Below are 15,611 nucleotides of genomic sequence, written 5' to 3' on the forward strand. Positions count from 1 at the left end.
CATGTTTCTGTGTGTCATTTATTCTTTGCGAAAAAAAATACAATTATAATCCATTTCCTGTAATATCTGTTACTGTGTGTGTGAGGGCATCTTAAAACTGGAGTCAAATTCATCATGTGTGTGTGTGTGTGTGTGTGTGTGTGTGTGTGTGTGTGTGTGTGTGTGTGTGTGTGTGTGTGTGTGTGTGTGTGTGTGTGTGTGTGTGTGTGTGTGTGTGTGTGTGTGTGTGTGGACATAACATACAGTGTGTGGCTACTGAAGCTGTTTCAGAGGTCTAGCTAAAGATTGAGGGATTATATCTGTCTGTAAATATAGGCTACTGTATGGGAAATGAAAATACAAATTTGGTCAAAACATAAGATAGAAGTGCATGATGAAGTACCTTAGAGTCACATACAAGCAGGGGTGAAAGTAAGCCGGTGCGAGGCGGTGCTGCGTTCCTGTAAAAGATTTCGCGGCGGTGCGGCGCACCGGTAAGATTTGATAAGGGTTTATTATGTTGAATACATTTTTTTTTTTTTTTAAATCCAAAAAATGCAGTAACGCACGCCTTTTAAGAAGAAAACATATCTAGGCTACCCACAATATGTCATTTTTGACCAGCTCCGATGAAGATAACAGCTTGGCTTGCTTAAAATAGTCATTAGTCAAAGGATCTCCTGCGTGCGCAGCTTCCAATTGCATCGACTGACGCTTTCAAATCCACCCCTATTCAGACCCCAACAAAAAATATTTGGAAATAATGGTACTAAATTGTACTAATGGGAAAGCCATCCAGTAGCCTATGGTAATCAGTTTTCAAAACGTCTGCAAATATCCCATATATTTTGGTCTTTCTGTTGGTGCCTTTCTGGAGCTTGCGTTCCGTTTGATTCCATCTCCTGCCCGCGCTTGCTCCGCAGTTAGTTCTAGTGAATGAAGTCGTCTCGACTCTCGTCTTTAAAACTGTCAGCGAAATGTTAAATCGGCTTTTCAAAAACTTCATGTTTTTGTGATTGGGTGGCATACTGAGACATGTCTTCTACTCGGACAAATAATAAATTACTCTTCTTCAAATAGGCTGTTCAAGCTGTTTGTAACGGGGGCACAGCTGAGCAGAGCGTCCGCTTTAGTGGGCTACAGGACCGTAAGCTTGTGATTTAAATGTGAGCATGCTTTGTAAAGTAAGCAAGCGTTTTCCTGACACCCTAAAAAGTATTCATATGAGCCCTCTCACTCCCTGTAATATTTACATTATCACGTGTTAAAATATTTACAGTGTATCAACTAGACAGCCAATATATGGGAATGTTTTCAGAAGCTGATTGAGGAAGTGCGTGCTGTGAAGAAAAGCATTGTGATACGGAGAGATAAAAGAATGCAGAAAAGAATAACCGAGCTATTTAAAAGAAAGGACCGAGTTATTGAAAATGAAAATCAGGAAAAAGTCAGAAAAACAGATGGCTCGGTGCATGCAGTCCCTTGCGCGAAGGAAGTGAATGAGAACGCAAGTGTGAATGAGAGTAACGTTGCAGGTGCAGGACCGTCAACAAGTGATGCTGGGCCTGCTGCAAGTAGGTCTACCGCTTACCCCCCTGTTTGGTCAAAGGAGCAATTTGAACAGTTCAGAACAAAAAACGAATGGTTGTATGCCCAAAATGGCATGCTTGGCTGCATCTCATGCCGTGATGTTAAGGGCCTTGGTGTCAGCGCATCTCGAGGTGTTAATATCGTAAGCAATTGGGCAGAGGGGAATATCGCCCCATGTGGCCATTCAAGGACCGTGCAGCTGTCATCTCTCCGCAAAAAAAATCATGAGCACAGAGAATCTGCAGCCCACAATGAAGCTGTTAAGATTCTTAAAACTGCACAGAAAGAGATCCTTTTAAACATGAATGCCACCAGCCAGGAGTCTGCGTTTGAGGCCACTGCCAAAGTGTTCAGGACCGCTTATTTTGTTGCCAAACATGACAAGCCTTTTACAGATTTTGAGAAATTAATTGATCTTCAAGAAGCAAATTCACTCAATTTAGGTCGCATTCTGCACAGCAAGACAGTCTGTGTTGACATAATTGACCATGTATCAACTCAAATGAAACATCAAATTGTGAGGAGGATAATTGAAAATAAAAGTAAAATTACTGTGTTGGCTGATGAGTCAACCAGTGTGGGGCACAAATCGACACTGATTGTGTTTTTAAAGGCCAGCATTGACGGCGAGATGGAGCCCATTGCTTTTCCCTTAGATTTGATTGAGCTGGACAATTTGTCTGCTGCTCACATCAAAGGCAAGATAATGCACTGTCTCCTCAACAATGGCTTCACAATGGAGCTCCTGCAGGAGATGCTTATTGGATTTTGCAGTGATGGGGCCAATGTGATGCTGGGAGTGAAGTCAGGCGTTGGGAAGCTGCTCCAAGATGACTTCCCAAATATAGTTCTATGGCACTGCCTGAATCATAGGCTGGAGCTGGCGGTGGCTCAGGCATTGGAAGCCACTGGAGGGACAAAGGACTTCCAGGCGTTCCTTGATGCCCTGTACACATTATACAGCCAGTCCCCAAAAAGCATGCGGGAGCTGAGTGAGTGCGCCCACAATCTCCATATCACATTGAGAAGAATCGGAAGAGTCTTCAATGTCCGATGGGTGGCCTCCTCATGGCGAGCTGTTAATGCAGTCTGGTATTCCTATGGAGCACTGGCACAGCACTTCCGTGAAGCATCAGAAGACCGCACAAAAGATGGCAGAGAGAGGGCCAAATTTCAAGGCTTGCTCTCTAAGTTGTGCTCCATCAACTTTGTGAAAAATCTTGCTCTGATGGCTGATGTCCTGATGGAACTGAAGAATCTCTCTGAGATACTTCAGAACAGGGGGATCACTCTGCCAAAAGCTCATGACATCATGCTATCATACACCAAGAGGATAGGAAGCCTTATCACATACCCAGGACAGCATGCAGTTGAGGCAAGTCAGGCCGAGAAAGACATGAAATTCAAGGAAGAAGATTTAAAAGTCGGCAGGTCCCCCATCATTGATGCATCAAAGTTCATCCAAGCAGTGGCAGACAGTTTGAATGAGAGGCTCTTCACAACCACAGCCAACAGAGCACAGGCCAGTGTTGCAGCTCAAAGAAAAGAAAGTTACACCACACTGATGAACCAAATGGCAGCCCTTGACCCAAAGAAATGGGATCATGCCAATCCCAGACATGGAGAGGATGAGGTGAGGGCTTTGTGTCATACTCTACATGTAAATGAGAAAACAACACACCTTGGATTTGTTGAATATAAGGCAAGTGGGGGGAGAAGCATTCCAAGCAACATGAAAAAGTTGTGCATAGCAGTAGACACCCTCTCAGCAAGTAATGCAGACTGTGAGAGGGGGTTCAGCGCGATGAACAATATCATTACTGAGTACAGGAGCAAACTGACGACCAAAAATGCTGCAAACCTTCTCTTCATCAGTACAGTTGGCCCCCCAACCAACCAGTGGAATCCTTTGCCATATGTGAAGACCTGGCTTGCCAAAGGGAGAAGAGCAGCACATTCCACATCTGGCATGGCTCGCCAGCACCCTGAAGAGGACAACTACTTCAGCCCTGTTTGGAATTTGTTTTAAATATTTTGTTTGGATGGAGGGAATCCACCATTTTGAATTGTTCATGTGGCATGGCTCACCAGCACCCTGAAGAAGACAATTAGGCCTACTTTGATTTTTTAAAATATTTTTTTAGTTTTTTCCATCATTTTGCATTTTTCAGTCCAGTTCCAAATGTACTGAAAATAAAGTACTCACAGTAAAATATTTACAAACTGAAATATTTTGTAATGTCATTTTTTCACATAGAACACTTAGGTAGGCCCACAAGAATGTGAAGTAGTTAAGAATACCCCCCCCCACCCCCCCCGGGTAAGACGGAGTTAAAAAATAATACAGTGAGTGACACACCGGACATTGTAGCACCTGTAAGAAATGAAAACTACTTTCACCCCTGCATACAAGTACAGATATGTGGCAGAAGTTTAAGTCACTTTTAGACTAACTTGAGTACAAAAAAACAGTATTTGATATTCACTTTTAACTATTGAAAGTAATGGTTATAACACTGTTATATTTAAAGATATATTGGAATAAAACAATAGTATATGTAAGTGTCCCATAGCACATTGCATTGGGCATAATATGTTGTTATTATTATTATTATTATTATTATTATTATTATTATTATTATTATTATTATTATGATGATGATATATGTAAATCCCCAAATTATTGTTACATCAAAACTCAAGGAGACTATAGGCCAGCTTAAGTATCAGAAGTAATGTTCTGATTTAAGAAGAACTTAAGTATTGAATGTAAAGTTAAAGGGTTTTTTTATATTTAAAAATACAATACATTTAAATAAAACAACAGCAGTTTTAAAAAGGGTTCCATAACAGTGCATTGTGTATTGAAGTGTGACATAGAAGACGACAACATCAAAACAAATCCCGAAAATGTTGTAACATCAAATCTCAAACAGACTCGGTAAACCCAGTTTCTGTTTTATAATGACACTGAGTCACTAACTCACTAAATGTCGGGTTGTATCCATGAAAGCAAAGATACAATAACTCAGCCGATGCGAACAGTGATTCAGAGGCTACATATTTGGCCCGTCGTCATCCCTTTTTCCACACTATTGTCCAATCAGGAGCCAGTGACGCGAGCACGGCTGTGACTGACGTGAGGTTTGACCAATAGCGAGCCGGAGGTTTTTTTACGTCCACGCCCTGAGCCGGACAGTGCTGCATCCGCCTTCTCTGCTAACCTTGTTGGAGGAAGTAAAGTCTGTCAAACATGAGTTTTCACTACGGCCAGGTATCGAAATACTTTACTCTATGTTAATTATACTAACATGTTAATGTTGTGAAATATCTGTATTATCTGTTGTATTGCCTTAATGTAACGTAACTGATACTAACTAACGCAACGTTAGCCATTCATTGGTCTGCTATTAAGAGGAGTAAACAATGTAAACTGTTGCTACTTGTTAATAACATACTAGTTTATGTAGCTGTGTGGTTTATATTTAACATGGCTGGGGTTATAGTTAGCGTTAAACCATACGTTATAGCTGTAGTAGTATTCCTGTTTTATATGAGATTTGGTTATCTCTGTTTTGTGCATTTTATTGTAGTCTTTCTGAGCAAAGTAAAGCGTTTTGCATGTGATTTGACTAATGGAAGAAGTATTCAGATACTTAGAAGCAAAAACAAAAGAGCCTCACTTTAAAATATAACTCCTGCACACTAAAGTAAAGAAGTATAATAGAAAAAAGGTTGAATTTAAAAAGTGAAAGTGCTGGGAAAACCCTTATCCGGGGTCTAACATAAGCCTTGGGTATTTAACTCTCTGGTTATTTATTCTATAAGCAATATTAGGTAACTTGGGTAGCTTCATATATCACACTTAATAATATAAATAACAATAATAATAATAATATAATATATAATTATTTTTAGGACACCCAAGGACATCTTGCAATGCATACAAGAAATAATTATTAATATATATTAGTCTATATATGGTAAAGGTTTGGTAAACATAGTTTGATGTATTTCTTGATTGTTGTCATGTTTTTCTTATCTCAAAAGAAAGTCTATAGCGGCCAGTTATTTCATTCCTTGTACCTATTACATACTCATAGTAAACGTGTCTTGTCTGTCACTGCAGGGTTATCCGGGAGGAGGCCACGCACCACCCAGTGCTCCATACGGGGGGGCCAGCAGTCCCTACGGGGGACACCCGTCAGCCCCATACGGAGGGGCACCACGTCAACCATCAGCTCCTTATGCTGGCTATGGAGCCCCAGGTCAAGGAGGGCAGTATGGACATGGACAAGGGGGTGCTCCTGCTGGGCATTATGGTGGATATGGTGGACAACCGCAAGGAGGACATTATGGACAGCATGCTCCTGCAGGTGACTATTAGCTGATACTGTAGGTGGCTCCTGTTCTTCATCACTTCTCTCTCATTTTCCCTCCCTCTCTGGTGGGATGATTGATAGAAAATGACTTGCATTCCCAGACCGTCATGTAGAGACAGGGTTCAGTTTGTGCCCCTCAGCAGGATTACAGGGCTGGAGTGATGACTCTGGTAATACAGAGTGAGGGCTAAACCGAGTAAGAGACAGATGGGGTAAAGATTGTGTAGTGTGTGTATAGTATGAGTGTGTGTGTGTGTGTGTGTGTGTGTGTGTGTGTGTGTGTGTGTGTGTGTGTGTGTGTGTGTGTGTGTGTGTGTGTGTGTGTGTGTGTGTGTGAGAGTACACAGTTTCCCGTAGCAGCTAGGCCTGAAAGCCAATGTCGCGATCACTCCCCACAGGGACATATCCCATCAGGTTCTGGCCTAAAGTGTCACCTGTCCTTCTCTACCCATTCCTTTTTCTGACAACCAGCCCTCCCCCTTCGTCCGCTTGTCTTACACCATTATTTCTAACACTCTGTTTCTCTCCCTCCATTCACTCTTTCTCAACCCTTGACCCTGCAGCCACCTTTTCTTCACAACTCTGGCACTGTTTAACTAAGGTTGGGGATGTATCTTAAGGGATTCCTTATTCCCATATTTAGCCATTTTTCTGTTTACTGGAAGATTATACAGTATTTTAATTAAATTAATTGAATAGTGGAATTTTTAGACGTTATTTAAAGGTGTTGCAAAGCATTATTTCAACCTGGAGCTCACTCAATTATTATTTTCTCTTATCCACACACTGCTCCTCCAACTTACCTGTCAAAATGGTATGAACTATTCATTTCTGCACTTATTGATATAATTCTATTTGGCATAACATTTTAAATTTGTTGTTTTTTTGTCGTTATAAACCATGCTGTTTTTTAAATCAGTGCTTTCTAAGAACCGCGGCGTAAAGCTTGAGTCAAGCACAGATGTATTATTTTTTGTGATCAACTTTCTGCTTGGGAGAGTCAGCGCAGCTCCGGCTCTCAGGCAGTGTTTTTTCTTCATCTCTCAATAAATAAATAATTGCTTGCATCTGAATGAGGCAGCCGTTTCATTTCTAAGAAGCCTGAGAGTTTCAGCGAAATAATAACTTCAAAAACCTAGAATGACAGAAAATAATAAAGAGAATAAATCAAACTAGTCCACTCACTTGTTGGATAACAGTGAGTGGTATACTAGGAAATCAGTCTTTGAAAGAATGTTATGTTAAGAAAACAATCTTTTTGTGATAGGCATCTTCCGTTTGTCTGCACCACAATCCAATAACTACTCTGATTGTTCCTCTTTCTAGGTAACATCCCTCCTGGGGTTAGCCAAGAGGCGTACCAGTGGTTTTACACTGTCGACACGGACCACAGTGGCTACATCAATCTGAAGGAGCTGAAGCAGGCACTCGTCAACTCCAACTGGTCTGCTTTCAACGACGAGACCTGCCTCATGATGATCAGTAAGTCATACAGTGGCAGCCTAATAAAATGAAGTAATTCAATTGACAATGGACATTTAGACCAATCGTTGATAAGATGTCATCCTCATATAAGTGATCTTGGTAACACTTTACTTGAATGGGTGTTCATAAGACTGACATAACATTGTCATAACCATGACATGACACCTGTCTTAAACATTAATGAATACTTATGACAGTTGTCGTTAAGTGTCATTTGGTAAGTTATGTCACTTTTGATGCAAAGGTGACATTGTTTGAGAGGTCCTTGTTATGACAACTTGACATAAACCAAGACAACAAAACCAGTCATAAACATGTCGTAGCAGACATCCATATATGACGGTTTAATGTCGCGCTAAGATATCAAGCTAAACCTTTTTCTTAAGTTTGACAGTTAGGTCTGCTATGACATGTTTATGACAGGTTTTGTTGGTTTATGTGAACTAGTCATAACAAGGACATCTCAAACAATGTCCCCTTTGCATCAAAAATGACATAACTTACCGAATGACACTTAACCACAACTGTCATGAGTGTTCATTAATGTTTAAGACAGGTGTCATGTTACGGTTATGACAATGTTATGTCAGTCTTATGAACACCCATTCAAGTAAAGTGTTACCGATATCTTTAACCCAGTCCGATAGCAGCAAACACACTGATGAAGTCATAATACAAAGGTTATCCTATATGAACTATCTATAGTTTATTTACTTCCACTCTATAGACTTGTCTTGTATTTCTAAAAGGAGAAATTCAGGTAGACACCAGTCTGCTTAGATAACGACTGAGTCACGTTTGTCTTGTTGTTTGTTAGCTGTGAAGGTATCACGACATTCCAGTTGTGTTTGCCAGTGACTTATGTTTCCCATTACCTTAACGAGAAATGTGCGACTCCTGTGTGCTACTTTCAAGAAACTCAAAAAGAAGTCCCTGATGGGGGACGTCGCCGAAGCTTTCTGGAAATGTACTTCACTTTGTGCTATTTGGAAAGAACGGGGTAAACTATAACGACGTGCTGTGCTTTGTGTTTCCTGTCAGACATGTTTGACAAGACGAGGACGGGCCGAATGGATATTTTGGGCTTCTCCGCACTGTGGGACTTCATGCAGCGGTGGAGGGGGCTCTTTCAACAATTTGACAGAGACCGCTCGGGCTTTATCAGTGGCGCGGAGCTACACCAAGGTACCCCTGTCTGTGTGTGTTAAAGATGCTACAATTAAGTTGGATATGGAATCATTTTGTCAATACAAATAACTATAATTGGGGACAATTGCTGTCTTCTAAAATGATTCCATCAATGTTGAAGTGAAAAATGACTCAAATCAACTGTCCCCCCAGCGCTCGCTCAGATGGGCTACAACCTCAGTCCCCAGTTCTCGGAGACGTTGGTGCGACGCTTCACCACGCGCGGAGGGCGACCCGGCATCCAGCTGGACCGCTTCATCCAGGTGTGCACCCAGCTGCAGAGCATGACGCAGGCCTTCAGGGAGAAGGACACGGGCATGACGGGCCACATCCGCCTTAACTACGAGGACTTCCTCTCTGGGGCCGTCACCAGGCTCATGTGAACCCGTGGCAATCCCTCTGCACTGTGGATTCATGGCATCACTCCATATTCAGGTCATATTTTTGCGCAGTTCTGAATGCTCTACCATAAGTGCCAACACCTGCTGTTTCAGATACAGTATATGAGGCGGAATGCATTCTTCCATGGCTTGTTGCTGTATGTATAAAAAGCCTTAAAACCATGCATTAGAATTAGGTCCAGTGGGTATAAAAAAGGCGCCCTTACTGGATGTTTTTTTTACTTCGTAAGTATACGTTTCTTGTATTTGATTGAATAGTTCAACTGACATTCAAGAGAGTACCTGTTTACACATGTTTCATTCTCAAGACTTGACTAGAGAGGGTAGATAGTTAGTGAAAAATCATATCATTTCTCTGCTCCTACAGTTGAGTGCCTAAAATCAACCGCTAACAATAATTACGCTGAATTGCAAATGTATACCCACGCAAATGAACATGTTCCTGTTCTATTTAAACAATAGCCTTTTAAATATATGTACATCAGCAATATTCAGCAGGGTATTCCCATGCAATGGTTGGCTAATTTTACTGAGCATCGCTTTTTATTGTTATGCATGTAATTAAGCAAAGTAAGGCCACATTTAAATATCAGTATTATTCCACTCTCACGTTATCTGGGTGTCAAAGCTCTGTAACGACATGTTTAAGAAATAATTAATTTACTAATACTTTTGCTACATTCCACTCCAGAAAGCCAGTATTCATCAGAAGTTTCTGTGGTCTAGGTATAAGTGACCTGAAAAAAAGTCTTCCCTATTAAGTTTGCCAATTTCCCCTCAATGCAAATGGAGCTTCTGTGTTTACGGGGCCTGTACTTAGACACATAATGCACTCCACTGAGGGGTTTTTTTCTGAAATCAATCATGCCAAAATGGTTCTTAATACCAAAAACGAATAAATGATTTTATATCACATAGTTGATGTGTTCGTATTCTTGACTGGACAACTCGTACTCTTCTGAGATGTTTAATGTATATTAAGAGGCTGCATCCTGTATGTAGTGTTTTGGGTAAGTATTGTGTTAATGCAGCAGAAGTACCAATACCACTTTAGACTGTCACTGAGAAATTCAACACATTTTTAAGAGCTTGGCTAAAGATTTCTGGTCTAAAAAGGAAGAGAGCAGTGACTGTGTAATTAAACTTAGGAATATAACTTAAGAATTCATCATTAATCTCAGCAAAAGTGCAGTTTTTACTGAAGTGGACTGTATTTCCTCTAAAAGCCTTCATGGCTAGTTGAAATCCAATCCTTGCTCATGACCTTTGACCTGAAATCTCCCAAATCAGTTACGAATTTCTCCCTTGTTCGACAGTTTGGCAAAGCAAAAGACTGTCTGTGTTCCTCTTCCACATCTGGCATCCTGTCCCTCACCATCTGTTACTCTGCTTGATCACAGTCTGTGTCAAGAGCTCTCCTGCTTCTCCTCGTCTCTTTCCAAATTGGGAGTTGATCCATCAGATTCTCTTGTGCATCTTTTTTGGCCATATCTCGCATCCCTCTCCTCCCCACCCCTCGCCCTCCATCTTAATCTGAGGCTAAACTTAGCTGTGCCAAGTCCTTAAACATTTTTTGTGGCACATTGTCCCTGCAATCTGACACTTCACATGAACATGGATGTGGTCAAGTGTCTGAACCCCTTTTTAAATCATGAAGTCTGCGGACAAAAGTGCTCCATGCTTCAAGGTTTTATAGAGTGTAGCAGCAGCCTCTTCTCTCTGGTTCATGTGATTTAACCTTTTTGTCATTTCCTGTGTAACGAGGACATTTCCCACAACTGACCATGCCTGACAACTGTGATTAACTTGGGCAGATATAGCATGTCTGTGTGGCATTAGTTAGTGAGGATGCCACGCTCCACTCTGTCAGCCCCACATTGTGATTGGGATTGATTAGACAGTTGTATTTTTATATTAAACTCTTGGCTAGTGCAGCTCTAAATCTCATTTACTAATAAGCAGGAGCTGATGAAATAATCCTGGCAGTGCTAATGTTGTTGGTGAAGCAGAACTGGCACTGGTAGGGTTGTTTTCCCGCAGGGGGTGAGCACATTTCACTTTATCTGACAGGACTGATCACATGCCAGTCCTGGCAACTACAAGATGGACAGCATAGAGGGAGGAACTGCTTAAAATAATCATTTTGTAGCATGAAGAATAATCACCCACACAGAATGCAGTTAATCACAATAATTTCACAAGTCATTTGAACTAATGGTGACTCAAAGATTTGGATATAGCTCAATTTTTTTAACTTTCTGCCTCTGCACAAATGACCAATGAGTCAGAACTGGCCATCGCTCCATGACAGACTGCATCGGAATCGCTATAGATCAGCCCTTCGCCCTGCATGGTATAGTTTTGTGAAAAACTTTTGGGCCCCGGAGCTGAAATATCAGTGTCATCAATCATACGGCGCCTTGCAAAGAACACTTACCGACTCACTACCCTGAAACCACAGTAGCATATTTTCTTCTTTCTATAGTCAATGCTGCAATTTATGGTTTCCCGCTGGGTAGTTGAAATTTACTCAATTTCACTGCATCTCTCATAAACAGTTAAAGTAAACAAACGCAAAACTTCCATAACTACGACATAAGCCTCTGAAAGTGATACCAAACTGCAGTTTTAAAGAAAACTATTTTTGCTATCTTAAGGCTTGTCCCCCAAGTGGGGCAGTTTATGCCTTGTCAACACTGGTGACAGATGTATCAGCCTTTCATGAGTATTCCTTGAGGAGGACTTTGTGCAAGAATGCCGTTTATGTTTGGAAGGAACACAGAATGAGATGGTATTTTTATGTCTTCTGAGAAAGGACAAACATGTGTATGTAATGTAAGGGCACAGCTCTCTTTGAGAGGCATTGTCACAAATCACATGCTTCTGAGGTTGATTGTAAGGTGAAGGTAATGGTAGTGATGGGGTGGTTGGATGTGGTAGTAGGAAGCATGCAAGTATTGATTTTAAGGTTAGAAAGGCCACAAAAAAGGAGAATATTATCCATGTCAATAGGTATATCACTGAGGGTCTTCTGCAGTTAACATCTTAAGTTAAACAAAATGTGTGTGCACCCTCCTTTTTCCCAGAGAGTGAAAAACACAGACCAAACAGTTCCTCCAAAACGATGTGTATCCTGTCACCTGCTGTCTGTGACCAATCGGGGAGTATCGCTGAAATGAGTGCCAGTTTAACCCAGGTGGCATCAATCTTCTCTAATCTGGAGCTAAATAATTTCACTCAATTGTACCATGACAAACAAAACTGAACATCTGTATCCCCTGAGGCATAATCAAAACATACATATTGTTTCTGAAGCTAATAATCATGAACATTCCCTTCTTTGGATCTGAGTCACATTACAATGCATGGCAAATTACCTACAAAAACATTACAAAGGTCCCTCTTCTTAAAGGATCAGACAGGACAGGAAATGAATGTCCACCTAAAGAAAGACTTCACACAAGTGAAGTTGAGCCCATACAAATGTTGAACAGATGAGCAACAGGAATATGCACCTTTTCCCAGCATGTGTATAAACACAACATATGAGAAATGTACTTATTGGGAGAGGAGTAGAACGCCTGAGACAAATAATAACTAACCATAATTACTTTATAAATGATCCAATACTGTTATATTGAATACAAATATGACCCTACTGAATGAAGTCTTATGTGTGGTTTCATTTTCTACTGTTTTTCTATTTACTGTTACAATGGATTGGTACCAACCAGCAGCAGTAGTAGTTTTCAGATATTTCTGGTTTACTTTTGTGTCACTGTTTCACTTGGGAGGCTGTGGCACAGTGGACTAGTGTTGATCTTTGGATCAGGGGAGCACAGGTTCATTCCCCACTGCCTGTCATTGTGTCCTTGTGCAAGACACTTCCCCCCAAGTTGCTCCTGTGGGGATTGTCCACAGTTATGAGTGTATGTAAGTTGCTTTGGATAAAAGAGTCTAACAAGTAACATGTAATGTTTCAGCCATCCCATGCATGTTTTGGCATTTTTATCTCATAGTAATGTACTAAATGTACCACTGGATGGTGCTAAAACACATGTAAAACGCAGGAAATCCTTACATAGCAGCGCAAGTCAGTGGCTATAGCAGAGCGACCAGCTAATCCAGATGAACCAGGAAACACGGACGGAAGTGACGTATTTCCACTGCTGCACCAACGTGCTAACGGTAGAGGTGAGTGAAGACTTATGAAAGAAAACAATGGCTTTATCAAAATATCACAGAGATAAACACCACAGTGACTTGTTTCTAATAAACCTAGGGACTGCACGTTTATCACAAGACTCTCACTGCTTGTATTCTAACGTATAGTTTAATCAACGTTACTACAGGATAGCCGGGTCGTAATCTTATGATTTGTACGCGTGAACTTTGGTTGCATAACTCATTATTTATTATCAAAAGTCATGACGAAATAACTATGAAACCTTATATATTTTCACATGCTGTGTTAAGTTTATTTTAGTCCTTTTCCTTGACATACTCTGGATTGGTTCAGCGACGCAATGCCAAACTCCTTATCAAATTTCACCAATTAAATGTTCTTTCTTATTTGTACAATTAAACATACGTCTCCGAAAGAACAAAGCCCACTTTCCGAATGGAGGAGAACGGCTGTTTATTTCGGCAAGAAACAAAATGCTAACAAATGCAACTGTCATAGGATTTTAACCTTGTAAATGTGTCCCTATATTTAAATGTCCCTCTTTCAAGAACATGTCGTAACCCTCTTTCGGAAATAAACTTTGTTTTTCGCTGTGCCTTCTCATTGACTCCACTATTAGTTTTTTAAGCTATTTGTTGGTTGGAGCTAACAAAAGGTATAGAGACAGATGGTCTGGTGTGAAGTCCTCGGTGTGGCGTGCATCAACACAATTCAAAGCAATGAGTATTATAGCCTAACTTGATTTGGTTTGATCATATAAAATGTCAAGTTTCTCTCCTTTATTGTTTGAAACCAGATGGAAAATAACATGTACATACGTGTGTGTGTGTGTGTGTGTGTGTGTGTGTGTGTGTGTGTGTGTGTGTGTGTGTGTGTGTGTGTAACAGTATTTTATTGAATTCAGTTGCATGTTAACAGTACATGTTCATGTGTGAATGGCCCTCCCCTCATACTATTCCACTGTAATCAAACGTCACATTTAAAACACTTATTTCTTTCCCCCTATGGAGCACCCGGGAGCCAACACGGAGTGCAGTCATGTGGCCTCTGTATTGGGCAGCGGCACGGACCTATGCCCCTTATATCACCTTCCCCGTGGCCTTCGTAGTGGGAGCAGTGGGCTACCATCTGGAGTGGTTTATCAGGGGGACCCCTAAACCTCGTGAGCAAAAGAGCATCCTGGAGATGAGGGAGGAGAGGAAGCTGCAGGAACAAGAGGGTTTGGACAGCACTCAGGTGGTTAGCCTGAAAGAGAAACTAGAGTTCACACCTAGAGCTGCTCTGAACAGGAACCGGCCTGAAAAGAGCTAACCCGTGTTTGTGAGAGACTTGTGTTTACCCTTTCTCAGAAGGAAGGTTGTGGGTGAACCAGAGGGCCCATACTTCTCATTTACCTCAGCTATGATCTCCTGCATCAGCTCGCATGTGAACATTTCTATTTGTGAAGCTAGAGCGTAATGGAAACGCATATGTATTTGTTCTTTATTCAAGTCAAATATAGCCTATATGTTCTGTAGGTGATTCATTCTCGTTCTTGATGTCGCATATGCCTGATCATGCTTTGAGCAATAACTAAAATGAGACACTACATCAAACACTTCTTGCTATCCCAGCTCCCAGCTTTCTGTTTCATTTGTATTTAGTTGTGGTCCTACGACACAAATGTCAATTTGTCACTGCTGTTAAATCACACGCATGATGCAAGAGATGACAAAGATGGAATATCTTTAACGTTCCAAGCCTGTCAAAGTTTTTTCCGTTTAATAATTTGTGTATGTGTAGAGAGGACTGCCTATTGTGAACATAAAAGCGGAGGAAGAGAAGAGAGACTGCTCTTCGTTCGTGTTTTTCTCATGTAACGTTTTGATGGTATGCAACACAATAAGCCAGCTGTATGGGGGGTCTCTCAGGAAGTTTAAGCTGCTTAGTCCTGTTGTTTTGAAAATCTACACAATACTTTCATTCTAGAAGATCTGGATGGTTTGGTGTTACTGGAACAAAAGATGGTCAATAAAGGAAATGTGTTTCTGCGTGCGCCACTGTGTACTCACATTTCAGTAAATGTGTTCTCGAGAATCTTCTTAGTCACCAGTTCCAGGTAGTGATTTGTTCCGGTGAAATATTACAATAAAGTTTTAGTTTCTGTGACTTGTGTTTCAGCTGCATTGTTTCTCATTCAGGTCCGTACAAATATCTGGTCCCGCTTGATTGCGGAACAATACCTCTACCAAGGAGATAATGTGACATCAAAGTCAAAGGAAGGAAGTAATGACTCTGCTTATTTAGCTACCAGGAGGAAATTATTTTAGAGCTCACGGTAGACAAAGCAATGATAAATAGGGAAATGACCAACTCCTTCGCCTTTTTGGAATTTGACCTGTGGACCAATCTGCCTCTGGT

At 41.0% G+C, this 15,611-nt stretch overlaps 2 protein-coding genes across 2 annotated transcripts; both read left to right on the top strand.

The window, feature by feature from the left end:
• The first annotated feature begins 4,738 nt into the window (after positions 1-4,738).
• Positions 4,739-9,942, top strand: pef1 (penta-EF-hand domain containing 1). Its single transcript, XM_063899991.1, has 5 exons — positions 4,739-4,843; positions 5,699-5,945; positions 7,278-7,433; positions 8,478-8,621; positions 8,778-9,942. Exons 1-5 carry the CDS (start codon positions 4,823-4,825, stop codon positions 9,005-9,007), a joined length of 798 nt encoding a protein of 265 aa, XP_063756061.1. The 5' UTR covers positions 4,739-4,822; the 3' UTR covers positions 9,008-9,942.
• A 3,130-nt stretch (positions 9,943-13,072) lies between these two features.
• smim12 (small integral membrane protein 12) lies at positions 13,073-15,359 on the top strand. The gene is made up of 2 exons (XM_063900123.1): positions 13,073-13,219; positions 14,222-15,359. Exon 2 carries the CDS (start codon positions 14,250-14,252, stop codon positions 14,520-14,522), a length of 273 nt encoding a protein of 90 aa, XP_063756193.1. The 5' UTR covers positions 13,073-13,219; positions 14,222-14,249; the 3' UTR covers positions 14,523-15,359.
• The last annotated feature ends 252 nt before the right edge of the window (positions 15,360-15,611 follow it).

Source organism: Eleginops maclovinus, chromosome 13 (genome assembly GCF_036324505.1).
Source record: "Eleginops maclovinus isolate JMC-PN-2008 ecotype Puerto Natales chromosome 13, JC_Emac_rtc_rv5, whole genome shotgun sequence".
In the NCBI taxonomy this organism is placed as follows: domain Eukaryota; kingdom Metazoa; phylum Chordata; class Actinopteri; order Perciformes; family Eleginopidae; genus Eleginops; species Eleginops maclovinus.